Raw genomic sequence first — 26,321 nt, 5'->3', positions numbered from 1 at the left:
ATCAGCCATTTCAGCATGTGTCACTTCTCCCTAATCCAGTTCCTACTCCACGTTTGCTACAACACACACACACACACACACACTGCTACTTCGTACCTTCCTTCAAGCTTTGAATGTACCGCCCATGTACCAAAAGCATTTTGGTGCATGTCTAATAGGTTTGTTACAAGTGTTTGATGTACATGCAAGACACTGCAATACTTTGAAAATACGACATTGGTATGAGTGCAACACATGAAGTTTAAATTTTTCATAGTTTACATAAATTGTGTGGGTGCTGTGCAGCACACAAAATCTCAGGCTTATGGTTTAGTCTGACAGCACCACCTGCTGGTGAACCTGCCACACTGCTCACTCCGTACAAAATGCATCAGAATATTTTTTACCAAACAAGTCTAAATGTTGAAATGTTGTAATTATATAATATACATATGTTTATTTTATTTCTTTGGTGACTTATAACAGGGGAAAAAAACAGTTTGATCTTTAAAAAAAAAATTAAAAAAAAACAAACATCCCAGACATTCACATTGTAAAATAATAAAATTAAAACTGTTATAAATATAAAATGATATTATGTGCACATAAAGGCTGAAACACACGCAGAGACATTCACAGGCAGACACAACAAAGTAACATTTCCCAATTGGAGAAACATGTAACCATCCACATACAAAAATTCAGTTGCAAATTATTGCTGATGTGCATTAAAGATGTAAAAAAAAGAGCTGTATATCCATCATATTTCTGAATAATTTTCATCTTCAATGCATCCCATTTAGACAGTATGTGAATGTGGCTGGTCTCCTGTTAAACATGCAGTAAAAAAAACATATGAAGAGCACTGCTGAGCCAAGTGACAGCATCATATTTCACCTGTCAGTGTAAGGAGAATCAAGAGCAGCAGCTTGAAAATAAATTATATGCATATCTGCCTAAACAGCTGTTAACGTTCAAGTCTTCTTAAGAGTTTCACAAAATACATTCTCTCAATGGCTGAATTTCAATTGACAATATAACAGAGTGAAGAAAAGCACTAGTCAGAAAACTAACACAAGCTCATTACAGCACAAGAACAACAGATGAGAGCAAAACTCTGTCGTGTGGTTACTGTACAGTTACTGTAAACATGTCACAGTGTCTATATGCACAGATCATAACTGAGCAGAAAACACAATGAGCCACACTTCCCTTCTTTCATTAACTGATGGACATCAGTGTCCAGCTCTGGATAAAGGCTTTGTCAATAAGAGCAGTCTTTCATGTTAAAATTGTATGATACAAAAGAAATATTAGTACTATATTAAAGTCGCTCTGTGTAGAAATCTCTCTATAAACACATTGACTACATCTCATGAAAGCTGGAGGAATGACGTGTTTTTTTCTTTCTTTTTTTTAACTTTTTTAAAAAGCTGCCACCGCAGAGAAAGTCTCCAGCTGGATATCTTGGCTGTATTGCGTCAGGTTTAAAGATGTGAGAAGGGTTCTATGCTTATAAAATATTCAACTAATGTAAAGTACAATCCTTTGCATGTTTCCTTTGTGTTCTCTTGGCACCAAAAAAAAAAATAAGGACTTCAATATATGCATGTGCATACATTAAATGGAAGTCTGGCACGGCAACATAAGCGCTATAATTTCACAACAGCTTTCTTTTTATGAGTAAGGAACACTTGCACTGATTTTAAATAGCAAAATTGGTGTACAAAGGCATCAGACAACAGCTATGGATGTGTTTTTTGCTAAACTGAGGACAAAGAAAAAACTTCTGCAGTTTAAAAAAAATATGATGAGGATATTTTTTTCCAGGAGCCAGCTGAAAGTTTTTTGAATCCATATTAGCATTAGAAACAGTGCCCCTCTGTAAGAAAAGTCACATATGAACATCTCTATTAAAGGCACTTCATATGATTCCATTGTCCTCCTTAATGCAAGAAAACTGCAGGTTCTTTGATTCGTTTTCTGTTGTGCTCCCCCACCATCATTGCTCTTTTCACACAAGCATCAGATGTGGGTTCTTGTCTCAGGGAAACAGTGCCATGGCAATCACTGTCTCCTCTTATGTTCAGTTCTGTCTCTCCTTCCACGGTAGCGCTGTTGGTGAATGCGGAAGGCTTCACCCTGCCATTTTTTGAAGTTGTTGATGCTGTACAGACTGTTGTGTTGATGTCTTCTCATAAAGGTCCTTTGATAGTTTGATGCTGTCAAAGAGAAATCACATTTTAGCTCTAAAAAACTGCTGCTTTGTTTGTCAAGATCTCAAACTACATCTAAAGCATTGCATGTGGATTAAGATACTTCAAATACTTACGACTCATGCAGATAATCTTAGGGATATCCCAATGTCCATCCCCACGACAACGGATGGTTGGGAGGTGCCTCTGAATAAAGCCAGTTCGGCACTGGTATCTCACCAGTGAGTTAATCTCGTACCTCTCCCTCCTCTTACCAAAGGTGCGTGCATTCTCCACCAGAGGAGGCTGACTACAGGCAACTAAGAAAGAACAAAACATGCAAATGAGAATCTCCTCCTACATGAACACCTGATGGTTGAGTTAATTCAGAGGTTTTCTTTTACCTGTGCCCTTCTTGCAGGTGTAGGTGAGGTGATAATTGCAAGGTACATCGTTCCACTGGCCGTCCTCATGCCAAATCATCACTACGCAGTCCTCGCCAGAAGAGAAGAAGCTGTCAGGCTGGTTGGGCCGCCAGTTTTCATATTGCTGAAATTAAAGCAGAGAGTGTCTGTCACTATAATGTGTCCTTTGAGGGATGTTTAGAATTGTTTTCATTGTAACACCAAGAGTAGCAGCAAATGAAAATGTAAAGACTGCTTGATAAAAATTCTAACATGACACTAAATCAGTGGCAGAAACTTTTACTGCCAGAAAAATATAATAAATACTTCAGCCACACAGAAAAAACTGATAACTGATAATTGTAGTGTAATATAAAAGTGCAGATTTCCCTCTGAAATACTGTGGAATGGAAATACTGCAAAAATACTCATGTAAAAGTACACAGATAAATGTGCATTGACATCCTGCCAAGTCAAGAGTCTATGATGGGCAGCAGTCATCCAGCACAGTGTTTTATTTAATGTCCACAAGAGGGAGCAACTGTGTCTTTCTTAAAATCAGAAACATGAACTCATCATAAATCAAGACAGACCCAGACTGTGTGACTAACACAAGACATAGATGTCTACACAATGCCATCAGCCTGCTATCTTACAGTTCTACACATTAAATCATCTGCAATGTATGGCAACCTAACAGCGGGTAGAAACATAGTACCCCATGTTGGTGTTCAAGAAGTGTGTGTTTCAGACAAGTCACACTGTCTGTATCTAGCATTACACATGTAATTCCACAAGAGTAAAATTCCACGCACACAGATGTACATTTACACATTCGTACAGTATACACACAGCTGTAATGCTGGAGGGCGTTCAGGCTCAGATCGGTGCTACCTGCAGTCTCTCAGCACATTTTAGGTTCAAACGTTTTCTTCAAAGCTGTAACCCCCTCTACACCTCCAATCATGCCTGGAGGCTCTGCTAGTCTGTCATTAGGACTAACAAACATTCACTGACTTCCTGCTCTGCTCACTTCAGTTTAACAAATGGCTGAACTAGCAACTGCTCAGCAGGCCTGCATTCTCTTCAAAATAATCAAACTTTAATCGCCCACCTACACACAAACAGCCACAGGCAGTCTACTTAATCACCCTGGAGGCTTAACCTTTTACTGTCCTTGTAGTGTGAACGAAGGTCACCCCCACTCTTGTAAGAAAGAGTGTACACTCAAGAGGTTGCCTCAGGGTAAAGAATCTGCATTCCCTGAGGGTCCAATTGTGGTTGTCAGTAAGTAAATAAATACATACAAGAGCTCAAGAGATTAAAACAAACAAACAAGCAAAACAATACAAAAAGAGTTAAATAAATTAAAAAAAAGAAAAATAAGATTAAAGGGAAGGACTTGGGGGGCCGAGAATATGTTTAGCAAAGTCTTAGTCTGCTGAAAGAACTGCAAAGTGAATCACACACACACACACAGTAGAGGCACACAAACACTTACACTGCACTTCATTCAAAAACAGAAACACCGACTGCACCTACTCCGTACTGTCCAGTTTGTCCTGTCTATCCTGTGTGTGAATTGCAGGGGATGAACCTGGATGTGAATCCAAACCTCAGCTCCTACCAAGCCTGCCACAGGCCAGCCCGAGGACCTGATCCAGATTTTTCACCAACACCACCCTCACTGCCCAAAGAGCTTTGGGATGGAGAAGCCGGTCCATCCAACAGCTCAGACACACAGCAACCACCAATATTCACTCCAGTGTCCCATGGCACCCGCAGCAAACAAAGTGAGATTGTCAAGGCCTTTGCAGTGCTTTCCTGCAGAGTAACCAGAGGTGTGTGCCAGGTGTGCGACGTTCCACATAAAGTCTGTCTGGCTGAACTGCACTGCCATTCTGTGCATGCCCAACAGCAGTCAAGGGCAAGAGATAAGGCTGCCACTGCCAAGAAAGACTGTAGATGCAATACACCACCCTCACCCTGCTATAGGCTGCAGTGGGACTTTCCTTCCCAATACACAGGGGTGCTCCCTACTGCAGCGGTGTAGCTGGCAGGGATCAGGCCACACACACAACACATATGCTCGCAAAGAAGAAGTGCTTTCAGCTCACACCCCACTGAAAACACACTGCTACTAACAGTCTTACACCTGTTGCACCCACTGCTGGTACATATGTGCATATACTGCTAATTTACGTAATTACACGCTCTCTGTACTAACATTGGACAAGGATGGAACGCAGATCAAAGCATCTCCTCAGACACCCCTTTGTGTGGCCTTTGTGGCCTGCGAGGCACAACCCTCTATATGTTCATCCAAGCTAATTTCATTGCTTTCTCATCTGTAACTGATTCAAACAAAACCACAACACCTGCTAGCCTGACCACAATAAAAACCTAGCGTTTAACAGGCAATCCAACACCTTGACCACCCATGGCTAATCCATGCCAACCCACTAAATTTGTATGTATCCAATTTGTGGTGGCGTTATGCTAAATTACAGCTGGGTCTAGTAACCACGCTAGTTGCTATATACATTTTCCAGAGATTTTTGTTTGTTGATTATTGAATAATGGGGGAATTGTAATGTATGTGACATACTGTCTAAGAGGTCTGATAACCTTAATGGTTTGTGATAGGATTATTTGTTTTAGTATGTAAAAGAGTGACACATTAGTTCCTCTTTGGAAGACAGGCTCCTCCTTGCGGTTTGTGTCTTTCCTTGGAAATTTAATAAATAACCTACCGTACACAGACGTTTCAGATCTTTTGTTTACAGACTTCAATAGTAAACAAAATCCTGCAACAGTTGATCTATTTTATTATTTTACAGTTGTAAACAGTTCTAAATATATATAATATATATAAAGTCCTATTTATCACATTTGAGTCCACTGGAGGTGACCACCCACCCAGACCCCCTGGGCTGTTTCTATCCAGTTTTTTTCTGTCTGCAGCTGAGCACAGGTGCTGTCCATCTGTGTGGCTCCCTGTTTGTTGTCCCTTCCCCCAGGTTGCTGCCTGCTGCCTGGGCCCTCAAATGAGTGTCGGGGGATGAAGAGGGACAATACCTGTCTACGCCTGCCAAACTCCTTGCTACACAGTGTCACTCACACCCTCATCACCCCTCGATCTCTCAGCTGAGCAACAGCCTCCACAGGAGGCCTGTGCTTATCTTCTAACCCCCCCAGGCTGTCTTTATGCTTCCTGTCTATCTCTGGTCCTAGAGGATCAACTTTGAAGTGAGGACATCAGTCTGTACAATGCAGATGCACACTGCAATTAGCCACTTTTCTGTCTAGTGTAGGAGGATCTTCCACAGCTACAACCACTACAGTATTCTGTTTTATAAACACTGTATTTATGGACAGTGTGCATTTTTCTTCTTCGCTTGCTCTTTAACAACCATTGTTGCAGCTACTGTTTTTTTTTGTTAAACTGAGCTCATCCTCATTAAAAGGTTTAAAAGCCTTACAGCTTTTTGTACATCAGATTTATTACCAGAGCACCAGGGTGTAGCGATATTAGGCAGAGTGCGTCATGAGAAAGTCACTGTGGCACCCTAAAAAAAGCGACTCTCCCTAGATGACTGTATCTGTTACCAGCATCACTTTCAAATATTTATACTGTCTCTGTGCCATGTTGGTTAAGACAGAAATATGCGAAAGAACAACTTATCTTACCATAGGGCTGCCATCAGTCCAGCGGAAGTCGCTGTCAAACATCTTATCATTCAGACCGATCCATTGGTAGTCCTGTCCAAGACCTGCCATGCAGAGTGAAACACAGCAGATGAGTTTCTATTTAGCCATATGACCTTTTTAGGACTGTGTGGTTAGAGAAAGTGCAAGAAGAGAGATAGTGGGGACATTTCCCTGCATTGACTGGATGTTTCTGTAGTTGTTACTGATTATCTACGAATGCAGTCTTTAACTTACGGTTGACAAATTGTTGCTCCTCGTGGGACAGGATACTGGCAAGGTGAGCCCCCTGAATGCGGCACTCTCTCTCTGCTGTGTCCCAGTTTCTCCTCTGGGGGAAGTACCTGTAGCAGTGGCCCTGGAACTTGTGCCAACCATAGTCACATGTTTCTGTATCTGATAGAGGAAAGAATGAAAAGAAATGAGGCACACACGTAAAGAAACCAGACATGAAATATTTCAAACACAGGATCACTTTTAGCTGCAGCTACCATCCATGTATCTAACCCACCTTATAGCGCTTGACATTTTTCTGATCTGCTGAATCTACAGCACGTTTAAAACCTAAGTGTACTGGGTCTTTGAGGGCATCTGTTATCTCTGACTACTGTCTATACAAGACAAATACACCAAACATCACAAGAATTCAGAGTAAAGAATGAGTAACTGAGTAAATTAAGATTCAAACTAACATAGCCTGTGGGTGTGTGTATGTGTCTGGGTTGTTTTCTCTTCAAGTAACTTTTTTCTTTCTTTCTTTTGGCAAAACTTACTCAGACAGCAGCTGTGTCTGAGTACACAGTCTGGGTGGGAATCACTGATGAGTGAGCCTGACAGAATTTTGGGTGTAGACACCGGTCAAGAGAATTCAGTCATAGAGTACATAGGATGCCCTGGGCTTAGCATACTTAGTATGGTGATAGGATGCAACAAAAAAACTAAAAAAAGGGGTGAAATCAAATTCTTCCACTTTATTACAGAAAGGCTTTGTCTAATTGATCAGAGTAACTCATAGACTAATTGTCGCTCCATATATGGAGTGACAGACTTGCACTGGCTTGACTTTAGGTAATTGTCTGAGATACAGCATGTCAACTGTCTGAAACACGTAGAAAATAAGGGAGCTTAAAGTTATGTTAGGCACAGTGGACCTCCAGGCAACATTAAAAGGAGACATAAAAAGTGATTGTGGTGAGATAAAAATACTAAATCTAAGACAATAACCCCGCTATGTATGGCTTGATTATATTCCCCTAGTTTGCCCAACATTTGAATCACTTGTTTTTTTCTGGTTTACACACAGACTCAGATGATTACATTCAGTGTCTAAAATAAAAGATTGTTTGTTCTATCATGTTGTAGACAGTTTAGGTCAATAATTGGAACTGTCAAATTAATCCAAAACAAAACACAAAAACATAATTTAGGAGGAAAAATCACTTAAATTTAAACTTACCCTCCTCACAGTACAGCCCAGAGTAACTTGGGAGGCACACACAAGTGAAGGAAGCTAGCCCATCAACACATGTGCCTCCATTGCGACAAGGGTTTGACTGACACTCATCAATATCTTGATAAGAGAAAGACGTAATTAATGAAATGAGCATAAAACCTTATTTTTGCTTCACAGATGAATGTGGAATTGCCTACCTGTTTCACATCTATCCCCGGTATAACCTGGAGCACAGCTGCATGTGTAGGTGCTGCCACTCTTGTAGCAGGTTCCTCCATTCTGACAAACATCCTCTGTACATGTGTAAATTCCTGTTGAGAGAATGAAGTAAAAGCTAAAGTTAAATTGTATTCTATAATCTGACATTTTAGCTACAATTTAAAGAAAGCCATACCTGGAATTTCAACAGTCTCTCCAACAACGGTGTGTGCCAAATCAAGGCCTATATCAGGCTGAGCAGTTATTTCCTCTCCTTTTATAGGTGGTTCTCCTTCAATGAGTGATGGAGGTGCAGTCAAGTCAGCTTCCAGGTCCTCATAATCGGCTGTGGGTGTGACAACCACCGTGTGGCTTTGTGTGTGAGATGGCGACATGGTTGTGAACTCTGCACTGCTTCTTGTAACTTCCTCTGTTCCAGAGGTGCCCTCCAAACTAACAGAATCCATCTTTGGAGTTGTGGTAGTTTCTGCCTTGAACACAGTCTGGATTTCATCAAGAGACAGAGTTTGCTGTTCCATGCTCTTAATACTTGGTGTTGCTGTAGTCATTAACTCGCTAGAAGGACTCTCAGAACTGGCAGATGCACTCTCAGAACTTCCAGACTCACTTTCAGCCACAGTCCTAAACATGGACGGCTCAGTGGTAAAGTTCTCCACTTTATTCCCATCCACAATAACAGTACTTGCCATGCTCATGCTTTCTTCTGAGCCGCTTTCTGACCTACTCTCAAAACTAGAGACAGATGCTGCAGTGATGGGAGTTGATGTCATGATTGTAATAGCTGCTCCTACGACAGGTGGCTCGGTTGTCTTTTTTTCTGGAAGACTGTCCTTTTGGTCATGAAGTGTACCCTTAGAACTTTCAGAAACTGGTTGTAGTATTGTAGTGTCATTGAGTGTAGAAGGTGATTCGAGTATGTTGCGATTCATTGCATCATAATCTGGGGGTGATTCATAGTCATTATTGTACACAGTAGAAGGTGTACCACTGGAGATCTCATCAATAGCTGGGTTATCAGTTTTCTGGCTTGTTTCATGTTTTGCAGACATAGGGTGAGATGTGGTCAGTGATATATCCTGAGAGGGAATATCAGGGCGGTGTGTTAATGTGATATCTGACTTGACTTGTTCAAATAGCTCCTTGGGAGTTGTGAAGGGTTCTACAGGTGAAATAGTTGTGACAAATTGGACCACAACATCATGCTTTGATGGTACTTCTGTCTCTGAGCTTCTAGAGACGTCTGCACCCTGTGTAACAACAGTGGGTCGATGCATGCTTGTTAGATCAGCTGTTTGAATCTCCTCACTTTCAGAATCTGTTGCCGCTGATAGAAGAGAGGTTAATGCTGTTGGTGACTCAGCAGAGGTCGTCATAGCAGCAGACTGTGTTCCATAAGTTTTGGTGATGAAGGTCTCATCTGAGGTTTCCTCAGATGTAGATGAGTCTAGCTTGTCTGTTTGGGTGCTTGTTATCTGAGATGGCAAAGTGCTAGTAACAACATTTGTGGTAACAGTACTTGTGGTAGTGATGGCGCTAGAATCAAAGATACCTGAACCTTCCTCTTCTGTAGAAATGAAGACACTTTTTTCTGTTGATACAGAGATGTTTTCGCTCACTGCTGAGGTGTCTGTCTTAAGTGACGCTGCAGTTGTCAGCTCAGTAGAGGGGGGAGAAGGTGTTGCTATCATTTTGGCTGATGTCTCTTGGTCAGTAGCATATGAGGGGGAAGCCACTAATATATTTTCTGACGTTAACAGTGAAGACACATTTGTGTATGGAGTCATTTCTGTTTGCTCTGAAATGGACGTTTGTTCACTTAAACTCACTGTTGATGTTTCCACTGAGCTTGAGGCTACAGGAGATGTTGTCTCAACAGACCAAGTTTCTTCTTCTGGTTTGGTAGATATTTCAGGTGTGAGATTTGGGGTTGTGCTTCCAATCACAGGAGGCTCTGTCTCAGTCCCCCTCAGAGGTGAAGTAGACGTTTCTTCACTGTCTGTCTCTGTGCCACCTTCAGAGCCAGCTAAAACTTCTTTGGTCACAGGTGACTGTGTTGGTTCTTCAGGTGTGCTACCTTCCTGTGATGTAATTGTAACTTTTATCCACGGACTTAAATCACCAGCTTCACTTGGCAAGATTGGGCTGGTTGTGGCCAATAGAATTTTCTCAGAAGATATATCAGTGTGGGAATGATGAGTAAACGTGGTCTCAGACCTGGCCTGCTGAAAGAATGACTCAGGTTGTGTTGTATCTGGTTCTGGAACAAAAGTGGTGACAAACTGAACTGTGACATCAAATTCCGGAGTCAGTAGAGAGGACACTGTGGATGTGGAAGGGGATTGTGTAGACATAGAGGTGGTCTCTTTGTGTGCTGGGGTTGAAATTCTTCCAGTGCTAGCTAATGTGACAGATGATGCAATTATTTCACTCTCTGTAGTTGGATGTTCATCCATTTGCGTGTTTGTGGTGGCTTCTTCCGTGCTGGACAGAGGGGATACTGGAGTGTCTACAGTCTTTGCGCTCTCAGCTTTGTATGGCACAGTTGTGGTACCTGAGATCTCATCTCCAGAACCTTCCATATCTGCAACATCTGTGATGCTTGACACTAACAATGTATCAGTGTGAGAGGGTTGAGATAATGTTGCTGTGGATGTAACAATAGGCTTCGTAGTGCTATAAAGACTGGAAGCAACCCTTGGTTTAGGTGAACTAATTGACAGTGTCACTGGTTCAGCCTCCACAATTGTGGAAGTATCAGTAATACCTGAAAAGGGAGTGACAGATGTGCTAAAGAACGGCGTCAAAGTGCTCCCAGGTAGAGTTCCAGTTGATTTTTCAGTACTAAAGAGAGAAGAAGCTGTAGATTTTACAGAGGATGTTGATATTGACAGTGAAGATTCATCTTTGGGTTTGACTGTGCTAAGTTCAGTGGAGGCTGTTGCTGTGAAGGGTGTGACTGTGACTGAAGGTCCAGTGGTTTGTGTTAAAATGGATAAACGTATGCTCTCATCAGTTGTACTATGACCTGTTGCTGTTAAGATTGTGGGCGATGAGGTTGTGGGTTTTTCTTTTTCAGATGTGCTGACCATATATTCCTCACTGGACACTGCAGTAACAGATTCTAGTGATTCGGTTGAGGTTTGTGAAAGCACAAAAGTGGAGGAGGTTGAAATCTCAATGACTTTATCAGTAGCTGAGCTTGACATTGTTGGCACAGTAGAAGCTGGAGTGCCTTGTGGTGACATGGTTCCTTCACTGGATGTAGAAGTATATTCTGAAAGAACTGGTTTTGAAGTGGATAGTGAATCTGCTGAAGATGTTGAGGTTAATGACGAATAAGTGGCTGATGTTGGCGTAGCAGTAAAGACAGTGAAACCAACAGTCCCTGAACCCTCTGGTTCTTCTGTTACATCCAGCGCTTGTGTCAGTGTAATTGCTGTAATACCTCCAGCTTCCTCTGTCTGGATGGTTGGGTAAAATGAGGAAGAGGGAATTTCAGAGACAGTATCAGCATCAATGATTGTATCATCTTTAGTGATAAGCTCAGGGGTGGGGCTGTGCTCCCTTGTACTGTCTGTAACTGAAGAGAACATTTTATCTTCATCTTTTACTTCCTCTGTGAATATGATAGATGTGCTGGCTGATGGTTTAGATACATGCAGGACCATGGTAGGTGTTAGTTCAGTTAGGTCAGTCTTGGCTTGAATACTACTGGGAGTAACAATAACAACCTGTTGGTCTGTTATGCTGTGATATACAATGGTGGGAATTGACGTGGATGTTGGTGAAAATTTATCTTGCTTACGTTCACTGGTAGGGCGTACGGTGGTGACATCACCACCAGTTTGATCACTTACTGATGGTTCAGATGTATGGGATGTAGTAACTGTTGATGATGATGGTTGTGTGATGTGCTCAGCCACAGTGAAATCGTCTTTCACAGTGCTTGAAGCAGGTAGCTCTGTTGCTGCTGAAGTGACAGTACTTCCTATATCCGGAGTAATTTCACCCTCATGTGAGGAAACCTGTTCATCAGAGGTTGGTGTGACTGAAACAAAAGTTGCAGTTTCACCTGCTGCTTCTCCAAATGTCACAGTTTCTATCAATGGTGGCTTTGAGGTGATTTGGTCCCCAGAACCCTCTCCCTCTATGAAAGTAAAATCTGGACTTGATGTAACAGTTGTTGACAGAGATATGTTGGTGGACTGGGCATATGTTGTTGTGTATGGTTTCTTAGTGCTGTAGAGAGATGAAACTGCAGGCACTTTAGATGTTGGCGTATCAGATGTTCCACTTTCAAGCAATATTGTTGTTTTAGGTTTCTCTGTGCTAAATAGGGAAGAGGCCGTTTGCTTTGTGCTATGTACAGATGAACTTTCATGAGCTGCTGCTGTTGTAGCACTTGGTTTCTTTGTGGTTGATAATGAAATATCCACTTTAGTCGGCACATGAGGGGCATGGTCACTTGAACTATCCTCTTTGGTAGGCTGTGTAGTGGAGGAAGAGTCATCAATTTCAGTCTCATCTGTTGCCACAGTAAATTCAGTCCGACGCTTAGTAGTAGTCTCAGTGAACACCTCTGCACCAGAGCCATCCTGACTTGACTCTAAATCATCACCAGAAAACTCTATGTCAATATAGGTCGAGGTTACTTTTGATGTAGTGACACTGGGAATTGCCATGGGCTGAGAGGTCAAAAGTGTAAATGGACTTGCTGGAGCTGTAAATTCTCTTTCTTTTTCAACATACATAGATGTAACTGTTAGAGTTGTTGTTTCTACAAAAGGGTGCTCTGTTGCTGTTTGTGTTACTATGGGAGTTTCATCTGTGTATGTAGATGTGTCATCCCCTGATAAATCAGCTTCAGTAAAATCACCACTTTCTGAATCAGACACAGGTGATGTCACTGCTTCACTTGTGGTAGAAAATTGGGTAGTGCCTGTCATGTACTCAGATGAGGACTTGGTTGATGATTCAACACCAGGCTGTGATGTGCTCTGACTCAAAGCAATCTGGCTTTCAGCTGTTGCTGTAGAGAATGTGTACTTGCTCTGAGATTGGCTGGAAGCACTTGGCACCATTGAAGTTGTTTTCTCAGTACTGAAGAGGGAGGAAGCCGTGGTTACATCAGATCTTACCACCTCTGTTGTTTCAGATACAGGTGATGCTGGTGTTGATACTAGCCTTGCTGTACTAATCATTGAAGACACTATGGTAGGCGTAACTGTTGTTTCATCTGTTTCTGGTGTCATTGTGCTCAACATGGGAGAAGTAGCAAGATCAGTTGAGCCCTCTTCCTCTATGAATAATGATGTGGTAAAAGGGGTGGTGGTAGGCTTGTTAGTTGTTCTTTCAAAGGTAGGTAAAGATTCAACAAATGTAAATTCTGGGCTGATGCTGTAGTCCACCTCCTCTTCTGTCTCTACTGAGGGTGTTACACTTGAGGATAGTGTGCTGACAACAGAAGAAGATGTCACAGCAGAGGTCTTAGTAAACATGACAGAAGTTTGGTCTCCAGAGCCCTCTTTATGCACTGTGCTCCCCAGAGTTGACTGCAAAGCTGTGGCAGCTGTAGTTCCTGGCACAGAGACATCACTGAGTGACACCACGGTTGTTGGAGTTAGAGTGGAGGTGACAATATGTGTTGTAAAGCTGTGATCCAAATCTGTAATGGCAGAGACTGAAGCTTTTTCAGTCAGATTGTGATCCTCCACTGGAAGTGCTGTTGACTTCTCTGTACTAAACAATGAGGAACCTGTAGGACGTACAGTGTCTTTGCTGAAAATCTCAGTTATCGGTTCACCTGAACTCTCTTCTGTTGTTAGCAAACTAAAAGCTTCCTCTGCTGTAAATGAACTTTTGTCACTTTTACTTGTGGTAAGAGTCTCTTGTGTTTCAGGTGATAATGGTGTTGGTTTCTCTGTACTATAGAGTGATGAAGCTGTGGGAACAGCTGCTTCTGAAGAATCGCTTGTTTCAGATATATGTGTTGATGTGACTGATGAGACAGTAGTTATTGTGATGCTTGAGTCTTTAGTAACATCAGCAGTGCTGTCTCCAGAACTCTCTGCTTCTGTAGTGAAGATGACGGATGCTGTTTCTGTCCTAAGGGACATTGTTGGTGGTGACTGAGTGCTGTAAACAGAAGTTGATGTATCTCTGACAGGAGAAGTCGTGGTAAACATATCTGGGGTCTGGGTTCCTGAACCCTCTTCATCTATTGGAGTAGTGACGGCCGATTTTTCTTTTTCATCAGTGAAGGGAGTGAGTGAAGTTTCTTCAGTCTGATCCACATCCTCAGCTGGTGATGATGTTGGTGTCTCTGTGCTAAACAATGAGGAAACTGTAGAACGTACAGTGTCTTTGCTGGAAGTCTGAGTTGTTGGTTCAACTGAACTCTCCTCATCTGTCATTGAAGTAGAACTTTCTGCTGCTGATGTGACAGATGATGTGTCAGTTTTACTTGTGGTAAGAGTCTCTTGTGTTTCAGGTGATAATGGTGTTGGTTTCTCTGTACTATAGAGTGATGACCCTGTGGGAACAGCTGCTTCTGAAGAATTGCTTGTTTCAGATATATGTGTTGATGTGACTGATGATGATTCTGAAGTCAAAATTGAGGAGACAGTAGTTATTGTGATGCTTGAGTCTTTAGTACCATCAGCAGTGCTGTCTCCAGAACTCTCTGCTTCTGTAGTGAAGATGACGGATGCTGTTTCTAGTTTTATGGTTGACTGACCGAAGGGAGGAATGGACTCTACCATTGTAGAGACATTACTGACACTGTCATCCTCAATGTCTAGAACAGTAGATGATACAAGAGAATACACACTTGGGGACATTGTTAGTAACTCATCATACATTGGAGGACTGGAAGTTTCGTCTGTAAGTGATGGCATTTCTGTCATAAGGGACGTTGTTGGTGGTGACTGAGTGCTGTAAACAGAAGATGATGTATCTCTGACAGGAGAAGTAGTGGAAAATATATCTGGGGCCTGGGTTCCTGAACCCTCTTCGTCTATTGGAGTAGTAACAGCAGATTTCTCTGTTTCATCAGTAAAGGAAGTGAGTGAAGGTTTTTCAGTCTGATCCACATCCTCAGCTGGTGATGATGTTGGTGTCTCTGTGCTAAACAATGAGGAAACTGTAGAACGTGCAGTGTCCTCAATATATGAAACAGTAGATGATATAAGGGAAGCCACACTTGGGGACATTGTTAGTATCTCATCATATTTTGGAGAAAGGGAAGGTTCGTCTGTAAGTGATGTCATTTCTGTCTTATCAGTTTCAAGGCTTTCTTTTCTATGGGACGTTGTTGTTGGTGACTGAGAGCTGTAAACAGAAGATGATTTATCTCTGACAGGAGAAGGAGTGGAAATTATATCTGGGGCCTGGGTTCCTGAACCCTCTTCGTCTATTGGAGTAGTGACAGCAGAATTCTCTGTTTCATCAGTAAAGGGAGTGAGTGAAGGTTTTCCAGTCTGATCCACATCCTTAGCTGGTGATGATGTTGGTGTCTCTGTTCTAAACAATGAGGAAACAGTAGAACGTGCAGTGTCCTCAATGTCTGGAACAGTAGATAATATAAAGGAAGCCATGCTTGGGGACATTGTTAGTATGTCATCATATTTTGGAGAAAGGAAAGGTTCATCTGTAAGTGATGTCATTTCTGTCTTATCAGTTTCAAGGCTTTCTGTTCTTTGGGACATTGTTGGTGGTGACTGAGTGCTGTAAACAGAAGTTGATGTATCTCTGAGAGAAGGAGTGGTAAACATATCTGGGGTCTGGGTTCCTGAACCCTCTTCATCTATTGGAGTAGTGATGGCCGATTTATCTTTTTCATCAGTGAAGAGAGTGAGTGAAGTTTCTTCAGTCTGATCCACATCCTCAGCTGGTGATGATGTTGGTGTCTCTGTGCTAAACAATGAGGAAACTGTAGAACGTACAGTGTCTTTGCTGGAAGTCTGAGTTGTTGGTTCAACTGAACTCTCCTCATCTGTCATTGAAGTAGAACTTTCTGCTGCTGATGTGACAGATGATGTGTCAGTTTTACTTGTGGTAAGAGTCTCTTGTGTTTCAGGTGATAATGGTGTTGGTTTCTCTGTACTATAGAGTGATGAAGCTGTGGGAACAGCTGCTTCTGAAGAATCGCTTGTTTCAGATATATGTGTTGATGTGACTGATGATGATTCTGAAGTCAAAATTGAGGAGACAGTAGTTATTGTGATGCTTGAGTCTTTAGTACCATCAGCAGTGCTGTCTCCAGAACTCTCTGCTTCTGTAGTGAAGATGACGGATGCTGTTTCTAGTTTTATGGTTGATTCACTGAAGGGAGGAATGGACTCTACCATTGTAGAGACATTACTGACACTGTCATCCTCAATGTCTAGAACAGTAGATGATACAAGAGAATCCACACTTGGGGACATTGTTAGTAACTCATCATATATTGGAGGACTGGAAGGTTCTTCTGTAAGTGATGGCATTTCTGTCCTAAGGGACGTTGTTGGTGGTGACTGAGTGCTGTAAACAGAAGATGATGTATCTCTGTCTGGAGAAGTACTGGAAAATATATCTGGGACCTGGGTTCCTGAACCCTCTTCATCTATTGGAGTAATGACAGCAGATTTCTCTGTTTCATCAGTAAAGGAAGTGAGTGAAGGTTTTTCAGTCTGATCCACATCCTCAGCTGGTGATGATGTTGGTGTCTCTGTGCTAAACAATGAAGAAACAGTAGAACGTGCAGTGTCCTCAATGTCTGAAACAGTAGATGATATAAAGGAAGCCACACTTAGTGACATTGTTAGTATCTCATCATATTTTGGAGAAAGGGAAGGTTCATCTGTAAGTGATGTCATTTCTGTCTTATCAGTTTCAGGGCTTTCTGTTCTATGGGACGTTGTTGTTGGTGACTGAGAGCTGTAGACCGAAGATGATGCATCTCTGAGAGGAGAAGTAGTTGTAAACATATCTGGGGTCTGGGTTCCTGAACCCTCTTCATCTATTGGAGTAGTGACAGCGGATTTATCTTTTTCATCAGTGAAGGGAGTGAGTGAAGTTTCTTCAGTCTGATCCACATCCTCAGCTGGTGATGATGTTGGTGTCTCTGTGCTAAACAATGAGGAAACTGTAGAACGTACAGTGTCTTTGCTGGAAGTCTGAGTTGTTGGTTCAACTGAACTCTCCTCATCTGTCATTGAAGTAGAACTTTCTGCTGCTGATGTGACAGATGATGTGTCAGTTTTACTTGTGGTAAGAGTCTCTTGTGTTTCAGGTGATAATGGTGTTGGTTTCTCTGTACTATAGAGTGATGAAGCTGTGGGAACAGCTGGTTCTGAAGAATTGCTTGTTTCAGATATATGTGTTGATGTGACTGATGATGATTCTGAAGTCAAAATTGAGGAGACAGTAGTAATTGTGATGTTTGAGTCTTTAGCACCATCAGCAGTGCTGTCTCCAGAACTCTCTGCTTCTGTAGTGAAGATGACGGATGCTGTTTCTAGTTTTATGGTTGATTCACTGAAGGGAGGAATGGACTCTACCATTGTAGAGACATTACTGACACTGTCATCCTCAATGTCTAGAACAGTAGATGATACAAGAGAATCCACACTTGGGGACATTGTTAGTAACTCATCATATATTGGAGGACTGGAAGGTTCGTCTGTAAGGGATGGCATTTCTGTCCTAAGGGACGTTGTTGGTGGTGACTGAGTGCTGTAAACAGAAGATGACGTATATCTGACAGGAGAAGTAGTGGAAAATATATCTGGGGCCTGGGTTCCTGAACCCTCTTCGTCTATTGGAGTAGTGACAGCAGAATTCTCTTTTTCATCAGTGAAGGGAGTGAGTGAAGGTTTTTCAGTCTGATCCACATCCTCAGCTGGTGATGATGTTGGTGTCTCTGTGCTAAACAATGAGGAAACTGTAGATCGTGAAGTGTCCTCAATGTCTGGAGCAGTAGATGATATAAGGGAAGCCGCACTTGGGGAGATTGTTAGTATCTCATCATATTTTGGAGAAAGGGAAGGTTCGTCTGTAAGTGATGTCATTTCTGTCTTATCAGTTTCAAGGCTTTCTGTCCTATGGGATGTTGTTGTTGGTGACTGAGTGCTGTAAACAGAAGATAATGTATCTCTGACAGAAGTAGTGGTAAACATATCTGGGGTCTGGGTTCCTGAACCCTCTTCATCTATTGAAGTAGTGACAGCAGATTTATCTATTTCATCAGTGAAGGGAGTGAGTGAAGGTTTTTCAGACTGATCCACATCCTCAGCTGGTGAAGATGTTGGTGTCTCTGTGCTAAACAATGAGGAAACAGAAGAACGTACAGTGTCTTTGCTGGAAGTCTGAGTTGTTGGTTCAACTGAACTCTCCTCATCTGTGATTGAAGTAGAACTTTCTACTGCTGATGTGACAGATGATGTGTCAGTTTTACTTGTGGTAAGAGTCTCTTGTGTTTCAGGTGATAATGGTGTTGGTTTCTCTGTATTATAGAGTGATGAAGCTGTGGGAACAGCTGCTTCTGAAGAATTGCTTGTTTCAGATATATGTGTTGATGTGACTGATGATGATTCTGAAGTCAAAAGTGAGGAGACAGTAGTTATTGTGATGCTTGAGTCTTTAGTACCATCAGCAGAGCTGTCTCCAGAACTCTCTGCTTCTGTAGTGAAGATGAAGGATGCTGTTTCTAGTTTTATGGTTGATTCACTGAAGGGAGGAATGGACTCTACCATTGCAGAGACATTACTGACGCTGTCATCTTTACTGTCTAGAACAGTAGATGATATAAGAGAATCCACACTTGGGGACATTGGTAGTAACTCATCATATATTGGAGAACTGGAAGGTTCGTCTGTAAGTGATGCCATTTTTGTCTGATGGGACGTTGATGTTGGTGACTGAGTGCTGTAAACAGAAGATGATGTATCTCTGAGAGGAGAAGTAGTTGTAAACATATCTGGGGTCTGGGTTCCTGAACCCTCTTCGTCTATTGGAGTAGTGACAGCGGATTTATCTTTTTCATCAGTGAAGGGAGTGAGTGAAGTTTCTTCAGTCTGATCCACATCCTCAGCTGGTGATGATGTTGTTGTCTCTGTGCTAAACAATGAGGAAACTGTAGAATGTACAGTGTCTTTGCTGGAAGTCTGAGTTGTTGGTTCAACTGAACTCTCCTCATCTGTCATTGAAGTAGAACTTTCTACTGCTGATGTGACAGATGATGTGTCAGTTTTACTTGTGGTAAGAGTCTCTTGTGTTCCAGGTGATAATGGTGTTGGTTTCTCTGTACTATAGAGTGATGAAGCTGTGGGAACAGCTGCTTCTGAAGAATTGCTTGTTTCAGATATATGTGTTGATGTGACTGATGATGATTCTGAAGTCAAAATTGAGGAGACAGTAGTTATTGTGATGCTTGAGTCTTTAGTACCATCAGCAGTGCTGTCTCCAGAACTCTCTGCTTCTGTAGTGAAGATGACGGATGCCGTTTCTAGTTTTATGGTTGATTCACTGAAGGGAGGAATGGACTCTACCATTGTAGAGACATTACTGACACTGTCATCCTCAATGTCTAGAAGAGTAGATGATACAAGAGAATCCACACTTGGGGACATTGTTAGTAACTCATCATATATTGGAGGACTGGAAGGTTCGTCTGTAAGTGATGGCATTTCTGTCCTAAGGGACGTTGTTGGTGGTGACTGAGTGCTGTAAACAGAAGATGATGCATCTCTGTCTGGAGAAGTACTGGAAAATATATCTGGGACCTGGGTTCCTGAACCCTCTTCATCTATTGGAGTAATGACAGCAGATTTCTCTGTTTCATCAGTAAAGGAAGTGAGTGAAGGTTTTTCAGTCTGATCCACATCCTCAGCTGGTGATGATGTTGGTGTCTCTGTGCTAAACAATGAAGAAACAGTAGAACGTGCAGTGTCCTCAATGTCTGAAACAGTAGATGATATAAAGGAAGCCACACTTAGTGACATTGTTAGTATCTCATCATATTTTGGAGAAAGGGAAGGTTCATCTGTAAGTGGTGTCATTTCTGTCTTATCAGTTTCAGGGCTTTCTGTTCTATGGGACGTTGTTGTTGGTGACTGAGAGCTGTAGACCGAAGATGATGTATCTCTGAGAGGAGAAGTAGTTGTAAACATATCTGGGGTCTGGGTTCCTGAACCCTCATCTTCTATTGGAGTAGTGACAGCCGATTTATCTGTTTCATCATTGAAGGGAGTGAGTGAAGGTTTTTTAGTCTGATCCACATCCTCAGCTGGTGATGATGTTGGTGTCTCTGTGCTAAACAATGAGGAAACTGTGGAATGTACAGTGTCTTTGCTGGAAGTCTGAGTTGTTGGTTTACCTGAACTCTTCTCATCTGTTGTTGAAGTAGAACTTTCTGCTGCCGATATGACAGATGATGTATCAGTTTTACTTGTGATAAGATTCTCTTGTGTTTCAGGTGATACTGATGTTGGTTTCTCTGTACTAAAGAGTGATGAAGCTGTGGGAACAGCTGCTTCTGAAGAATCACTTGTTTCGGATATATGTGTTGATGTTACTGAGGTTGATTCTGAAGTCAAAATTGAGGAGACAGTAGTTATTGTGATGCTCGAGTCTTTAGTAACATCAACAGTGCTGTCTCCAGAACTCTCAGCTTCTGTAGTCAAGATGACTGATGCTGCGTCTGGTTTCATGGTTGATCCACTGAAGGGAGGAATAGACTCTACCATTGTAGAGACATTACTGGCACTGTCATCCTCAATGTCTGGAACAGTAGATGATAAAAGAGAATCCACACTTGGAGACATTGTTGGTATCTCATCATACACTGGAGAAAGGGAAGGTTTGTCTGTAAGTGATGTAATTTCTGTCTTATCAGTTTCAAGACTTTCTGTTCTATGGGACGTTGTTGGTGGTGACTGAGTGCTGTAAACAGAAGATGATGGTGTATCTCTGACAGGAGAAGTAGTTGTAAACATGGCGGGGGTCTGGGTTCCTGAACCCTCTTCATCTATTGGAGTAGTGACAGCATATTTATCTATTTCATCAGTGAAGGGAGTGAGTGAAGGTTTTTCAGTCTGATCCACATCCTCAGCTGGTGATGATGTTGGTGTCTCTGTGCTAAACAATGAGGAAACAGAAGGACGTACAGTGTCTTTGCTGGAAGTCTCAGTTGTTTGTTCACCTGAGCTCTCCTCATCTGTTGTTGAAGTAGAACTTTCTGCTGCAGATGTTACAGATGATGTGTCAGTTTTACTTGTGGTAAGAGTCTCTTGTGTTTCAGGTGATAATGATGTAGGCTTCTCTGTACTATAGCTTGATGAAGCTGTGGGAACAGCTGCTTCTGAAGAATCACTCGTTTCAGATATATGTGTTGATGTGACTGAGGATGATTCTGAAGTCAAAATTGAGGATACAGTAGTTATTGTGATGCTTGAGTCTTTAGTAACATCAGCAGTGCTGTCTCCAGAACTCTCTGCTTCTGTAGTGAAGATGACGGATGCTGTTTCTAGTTTCATGGTTGATCCACTGAAGGGAGGAATGGACTCTACCATTGTAGAGACATTACTGACGCTGTCATCTTTACTGTCTAGAACAGTAGATGATATAAGAGAATCCACACTTGGGGACATTGGTAGTAACTCATCATATATTGGAGAACTGGAAGGTTCATCTGTAAGTGATGCCATTTTTGTCTGATGGGATGTTGATGTTGGTGACTGAGTGCTGTAAACAGAAGATGATGTATCTCTGACAGGAGAAGTAGTGGTGAACATATCTGGGGTCTGGGTTCCTGAACCCTCTTCATCTATTGGAGTAGTGACAGCAAATTTCTCTGTTTCATCAGTGAAGGGAGTGAGTGAAGGTTTTTCAGTCTGATCCACATCCTCAGCTGGTGATGATGTTGGTGTCTCTGTGCTAAACAATGAGGAAACTGTAGATCGTGAAGTGTCCTCAATGTCTGGAGCAGTAGATGATATAAGGGAAGCCGCACTTGGGGAGATTGTTAGTATCTCATCATATTTTGGAGAAAGGGAAGGTTCGTCTGTAAGTGATGTCATTTCTGTCTTATCAGTTTCAAGGCTTTCTGTCCTATGGGATGTTGTTGTTGGTGACTGAGTGCTGTAAACAGAAGATAATGTATCTCTGACAGAAGTAGTGGTAAACATATCTGGGGTCTGGGTTCCTGAACCCTCTTCATCTATTGAAGTAGTGACAGCAGATTTATCTATTTCATCAGTGAAGGGAGTGAGTGAAGGTTTTTCAGACTGATCCACATCCTCAGCTGGTGAAGATGTTGGTGTCTCTGTGCTAAACAATGAGGAAACAGAAGAACGTACAGTGTCTTTGCTGGAAGTCTCAGTTGCTGGTTCAACTGAACTCTCCTCATCTGTTGTTGAAGTTTCTGCTGCCAATGTTACAGATGATGTTTCAGTTTTACTTGTGGTAAGAGTCTCTTGTGTTTCAGGTGATAATGGTGCTGGTTTCTCTGTACTATAGACGGATGAAGCTGTGGGAACAGCTGCTTCTGAAGAATGGCTTGTTTCAGATATATATGTTGATGTTACTGAGGTTGATTCTGAAGTCATAATTGAGGATACAGTAGTTATTGTGATGCTTGAGTCTTTAGTAACATCAGCAGTGCTGTCTCCAGAACTTTCTGCTTCTGTAGTCAAGATGACTGATGCTGTTTCTAGTTTCATGGTTGATCCACTGAAGGGAGGATTGGACTCTACCATTGTAGAGACATTACTGACACTGTCATCCTCAATGTCTAGATCAGTAGATGATATAAGAGAATCCACACTTGGGGACATTGTTAGTAACTCATCATATATTGAAGGACCGGAAGGTTCGTCTGTAAGTGATGGGATTTCTGTCCTATAGGATGTTGTTGTGGGTGACTGAGTGCTGTAAACAGAAGATGATGTATCTCTGACAGAAGTAGTGGTAAACATATCTGGGGTCTGGGTTCCTGAACCCTCTTCATCTATTGGAGTAGTGACAGCAGATTTATCTGTTTCACCAGTGACGGTAGTGAGTGAAGGTTTTTCAGTCTTATCCACATCCTCAGCTGGTGATGATGTTGGTGTCTCTGTTCTAAACAACGACGAAACAGTAGAACGTTCAGTGTCTTTGCTGATAGTCTCAGTTGTTGGCTTAACTGAACTGTCCTCATCTGTTGTTGAAGTAGAACCTTCTGCTGCCGATGTTACAGATGTGTCACTTTTACTTGTGGTAAGAGTCTCTTGTGTTTTAGGTGATAATGGCATTGGTTTCTCTGTAGTATAGAGTGATGAAGCTGTGGAAACAGCTACTTCTGAAGAATCACTTGTTTCAGATTTATGTGTTGATGTGACTGATGATGATTCTGAAGTCAAAATTGATGATACAGTAGTTATTGTGATGCTTGATTCTTTAGTAACATTAGCAGTGCTGTCTCCAGAACTCTCTGCTTCTGTAGTCAAGATGAGTGATGCTGTTTCTAGTGTCATGGTTGATTCACTGAAGGGAGGAATTGACTCTACCATTGTAGAGATATTACTGACACTGTCATCCTCAATGTCTAGAACAGTAGATGATATAAGAGAAGCCACACTCGGGGACATTGTTGAAGAAGCCATTACTATCTCATCATCGACTGTAGACACTGATGGTTCAAGGCTTTGCTTTGTTTGAGCTCTTGTGGAGGCCAGAGATGGTGATTTAACAGTCTCAGAAGAGGTTGTAGTAAACATATCTATGATCTCATCACTTGAACCATCTGTATCAATTGGAGCCATTGTGGGAGATGTCTCTGTTTTATCACTTATTGTAGACACAGAAGGTTTTACAGTCTGGTCTTTATCCTTACCAGGCATTGCTGTTGATTTCTCTGTACTAAATAATGAAAAGGCTGTGGAAGCTGCAGTATGTGTGCCAGATGCCTCTTTTGTTTGTTGAAATGAGCTCACATCAACATCTACTGAAGGGAATGTCAAAATTTGCTCTGGTGATACTGATGCTTCCTTAGTGGTTGTAATCTCTTGTGTTTCAGATGACATTGTTGTTGGTCTGTCAGTAGATTGAGATGTAGTAACAGCTGGCTCAGTCTCATGTGGCACTGTCACAGTTGGAGTCTCTTTTTTGGTGATGGAGGAAACAGTGGTTGACACAATTAATGACTCCTTTGTAAAATCCACCATTTGATCTCCAGAGCTCTCTGTATCAGTGGAAATAAAAAGTGTGGTTGTTTCAGGCTTCAAAGTTGATCCAGTGATGTAAGATATGGATTCAGCTGTTGGTTGGGTACTAATAACTGGAGTATCAGATGGAACTGTTGAATGTGAGGTTTTCTCTGTCTCCTCTGTTATGTCACTTGCTCCTGCATCAGGTGAAACTGCTGTTAGTGCCTCAGGGCTAACCACAGAAGATGAAGTTGATGGACCTTCAGAGCTGACCTCAGTTGCTGTGCTGTGCAATGAAATAGGTGTTTTTTCTGTCATGCCTCTGTCTGCACTTGAACTTGTATCGACTTTCTGGTCAGGTGATACTGTAGTTACAGATGTGCTTTGTGACAGGTGCTGGATGAACATTTCAGTGAAGGAGGTCATAGTTGTCTTGATGATCTTAATAGCACTGTACAAGGGGGATTCAGTGGTTGCAATGGATTCATAAGAGGAAGTAGTTGTTTTTATATCTTGTGTCCTTTTCTCGTGTGTAGCAGCAGAACCCAGTGTTTTATCTGTTTCTGCTGATTGGACTGTTTGTGAAGTAATCTCACTCTCCTGCTGAGCTTGTTCAGTTGTATGTGTAAGGATTGAAACTGAGGATGATGTTGCAGTTGGTGCAGAAGTAAGCGACTGTGAGCTGGTTGTAAACATGGTAAAAGTTTGGACCCCTGAACCCTCCTCTGGTGTAGACATTACATCAGTTGCCGCTTTCTCTGTAGGTGAGATGGAAGGTATTTGGCTGACTGTTTCCCCTCCCTGACTTGTCTCTAATGACTCAGTGCTGCCTGTATGTATACCTGGTGTTATATCAGTCTTGGCTGTGTGTTCAGGAGAGGCTGGGCTACTAAACACTGAAGGACTAGTTAATTCTTTGGGGGTTTGGGTCCCAGTGGAGTCCTGTAAGTCACTTGTTGAGGTTAAAGTTTTCCCACCATCATCAACAGTGGAGGGAGTATACATAGTCTGTGTTGTTGACTGTGTGTTGTCAGCAACAACTGGCGTAGTAGATGTGCTCTTTGTTTCCTCCTCAGTTGTGGAAGTAACAGGGGATTCGTCCTCAACCTTGTCTTTCTGAGTCACTACTGAGTCACTTTTTGCATATGTGGGAGTAGCCCCTGACTCGCCTACCTCCTCTGGTACAGATGTGGTGCTGACAGAGGTTTCCATGTGAGCCTTTGTTGTTTGGGTTTCTTTAGTTGTTCCGGTGATCTGCGGTTCAGCTGGAGTTCCTGTAGGAGCAACTAGAGTTGTATATGTGACAGATGAGCCAACTTCTGTTGTCTGTGTAGTATGTGATGGAGTCCCGTCCTTCCCTGTTAGGATTAAATCAGGGTCATATTCACTAACATCTGGGATTTCAGTAGAGGTCAGTGATTCTGTGGGTTCCTCTGTAGATACAGTGGAGCTATCGTCAGGGTGATCAGTCCAACTAAAATCAAACACTGTGGTTATTTCATCACTAGTTCCCAGAGTTGTTACATTTGTTACAATCTGAGTACCTTTGGCTTCTTTTTCTTCCAGGCTCTGTGGCCCTAATGTGATCTCCTGTTTACCATTTACAAAGCTGACAGTTGGAGTGAGGGTTACAGCAGCTTGGGACAAAAGTGGATCTCCACTCTGCAGGGTCGTCTCACCATGGGGTATAGAGTAGGTGGGCTGTACAGCCTGTTCAACTGCAGAGAATGTAAAGGAAAATAGAGCTGACTGTTACACATTGTTGCAAAGTAACCACAACTTTAGAGTAGCATTTTACTTCACTCTTAAATACCAACATATGGCCTACCCCTTTAAACATTTTAAATACATGTTATCACTTTATTCATTTTTAGTTGTAATCAGTCCATCACACATCAGAGAATGATGTGTTTTTTCTAAATTATGTTCATTTTCTCTATGGACATCTATATCTCTATGGGATTACTGCAATGTTCCAAATATCAACAGCTAAAATATGTGTGAAAACTAAAATACAGAGTGTTAATACACCCTGTGCAGCCGGCTGTGTGAACCACTTTGCCTTTCTACAATCCATCATTTCCAACATTGATGTTTTCACAAAAACAAAGCCCAGTTCTCATACGAGTCCTTTTCCAAAATAATTTGTTTATACCTAAAATGACACAATTACACAAACATTGCAAAATACTGTGTAATT

At 42.0% G+C, this 26,321-nt stretch overlaps 1 protein-coding gene across 1 annotated transcript; it reads right to left on the bottom strand.

Annotated features, from left to right (window-relative positions):
• Positions 1-522: 522 nt before the first annotated feature.
• LOC114441157 (uncharacterized threonine-rich GPI-anchored glycoprotein PJ4664.02-like) lies at positions 523-25,723 on the bottom strand (the record flags this gene model as incomplete). Its single annotated transcript, XM_028413944.1, has 8 exons — positions 523-2,201; positions 2,312-2,494; positions 2,579-2,723; positions 6,269-6,351; positions 6,524-6,682; positions 7,743-7,856; positions 7,937-8,050; positions 8,134-25,723. Coding segments are annotated over 8 exons (18,543 nt in total), but the record flags the coding sequence as incomplete, so codon positions are not given.
• Positions 25,724-26,321: the final 598 nt, after the last annotated feature.

This window comes from Parambassis ranga, chromosome 9 (assembly GCF_900634625.1).
Source record: "Parambassis ranga chromosome 9, fParRan2.1, whole genome shotgun sequence".
Taxonomy (NCBI): Eukaryota; Metazoa; Chordata; class Actinopteri; family Ambassidae; genus Parambassis; species Parambassis ranga.
The sequence above is the reverse complement of the archived record's forward strand: the minus strand, read 5'-3'. Positions and strand labels throughout refer to the sequence as shown.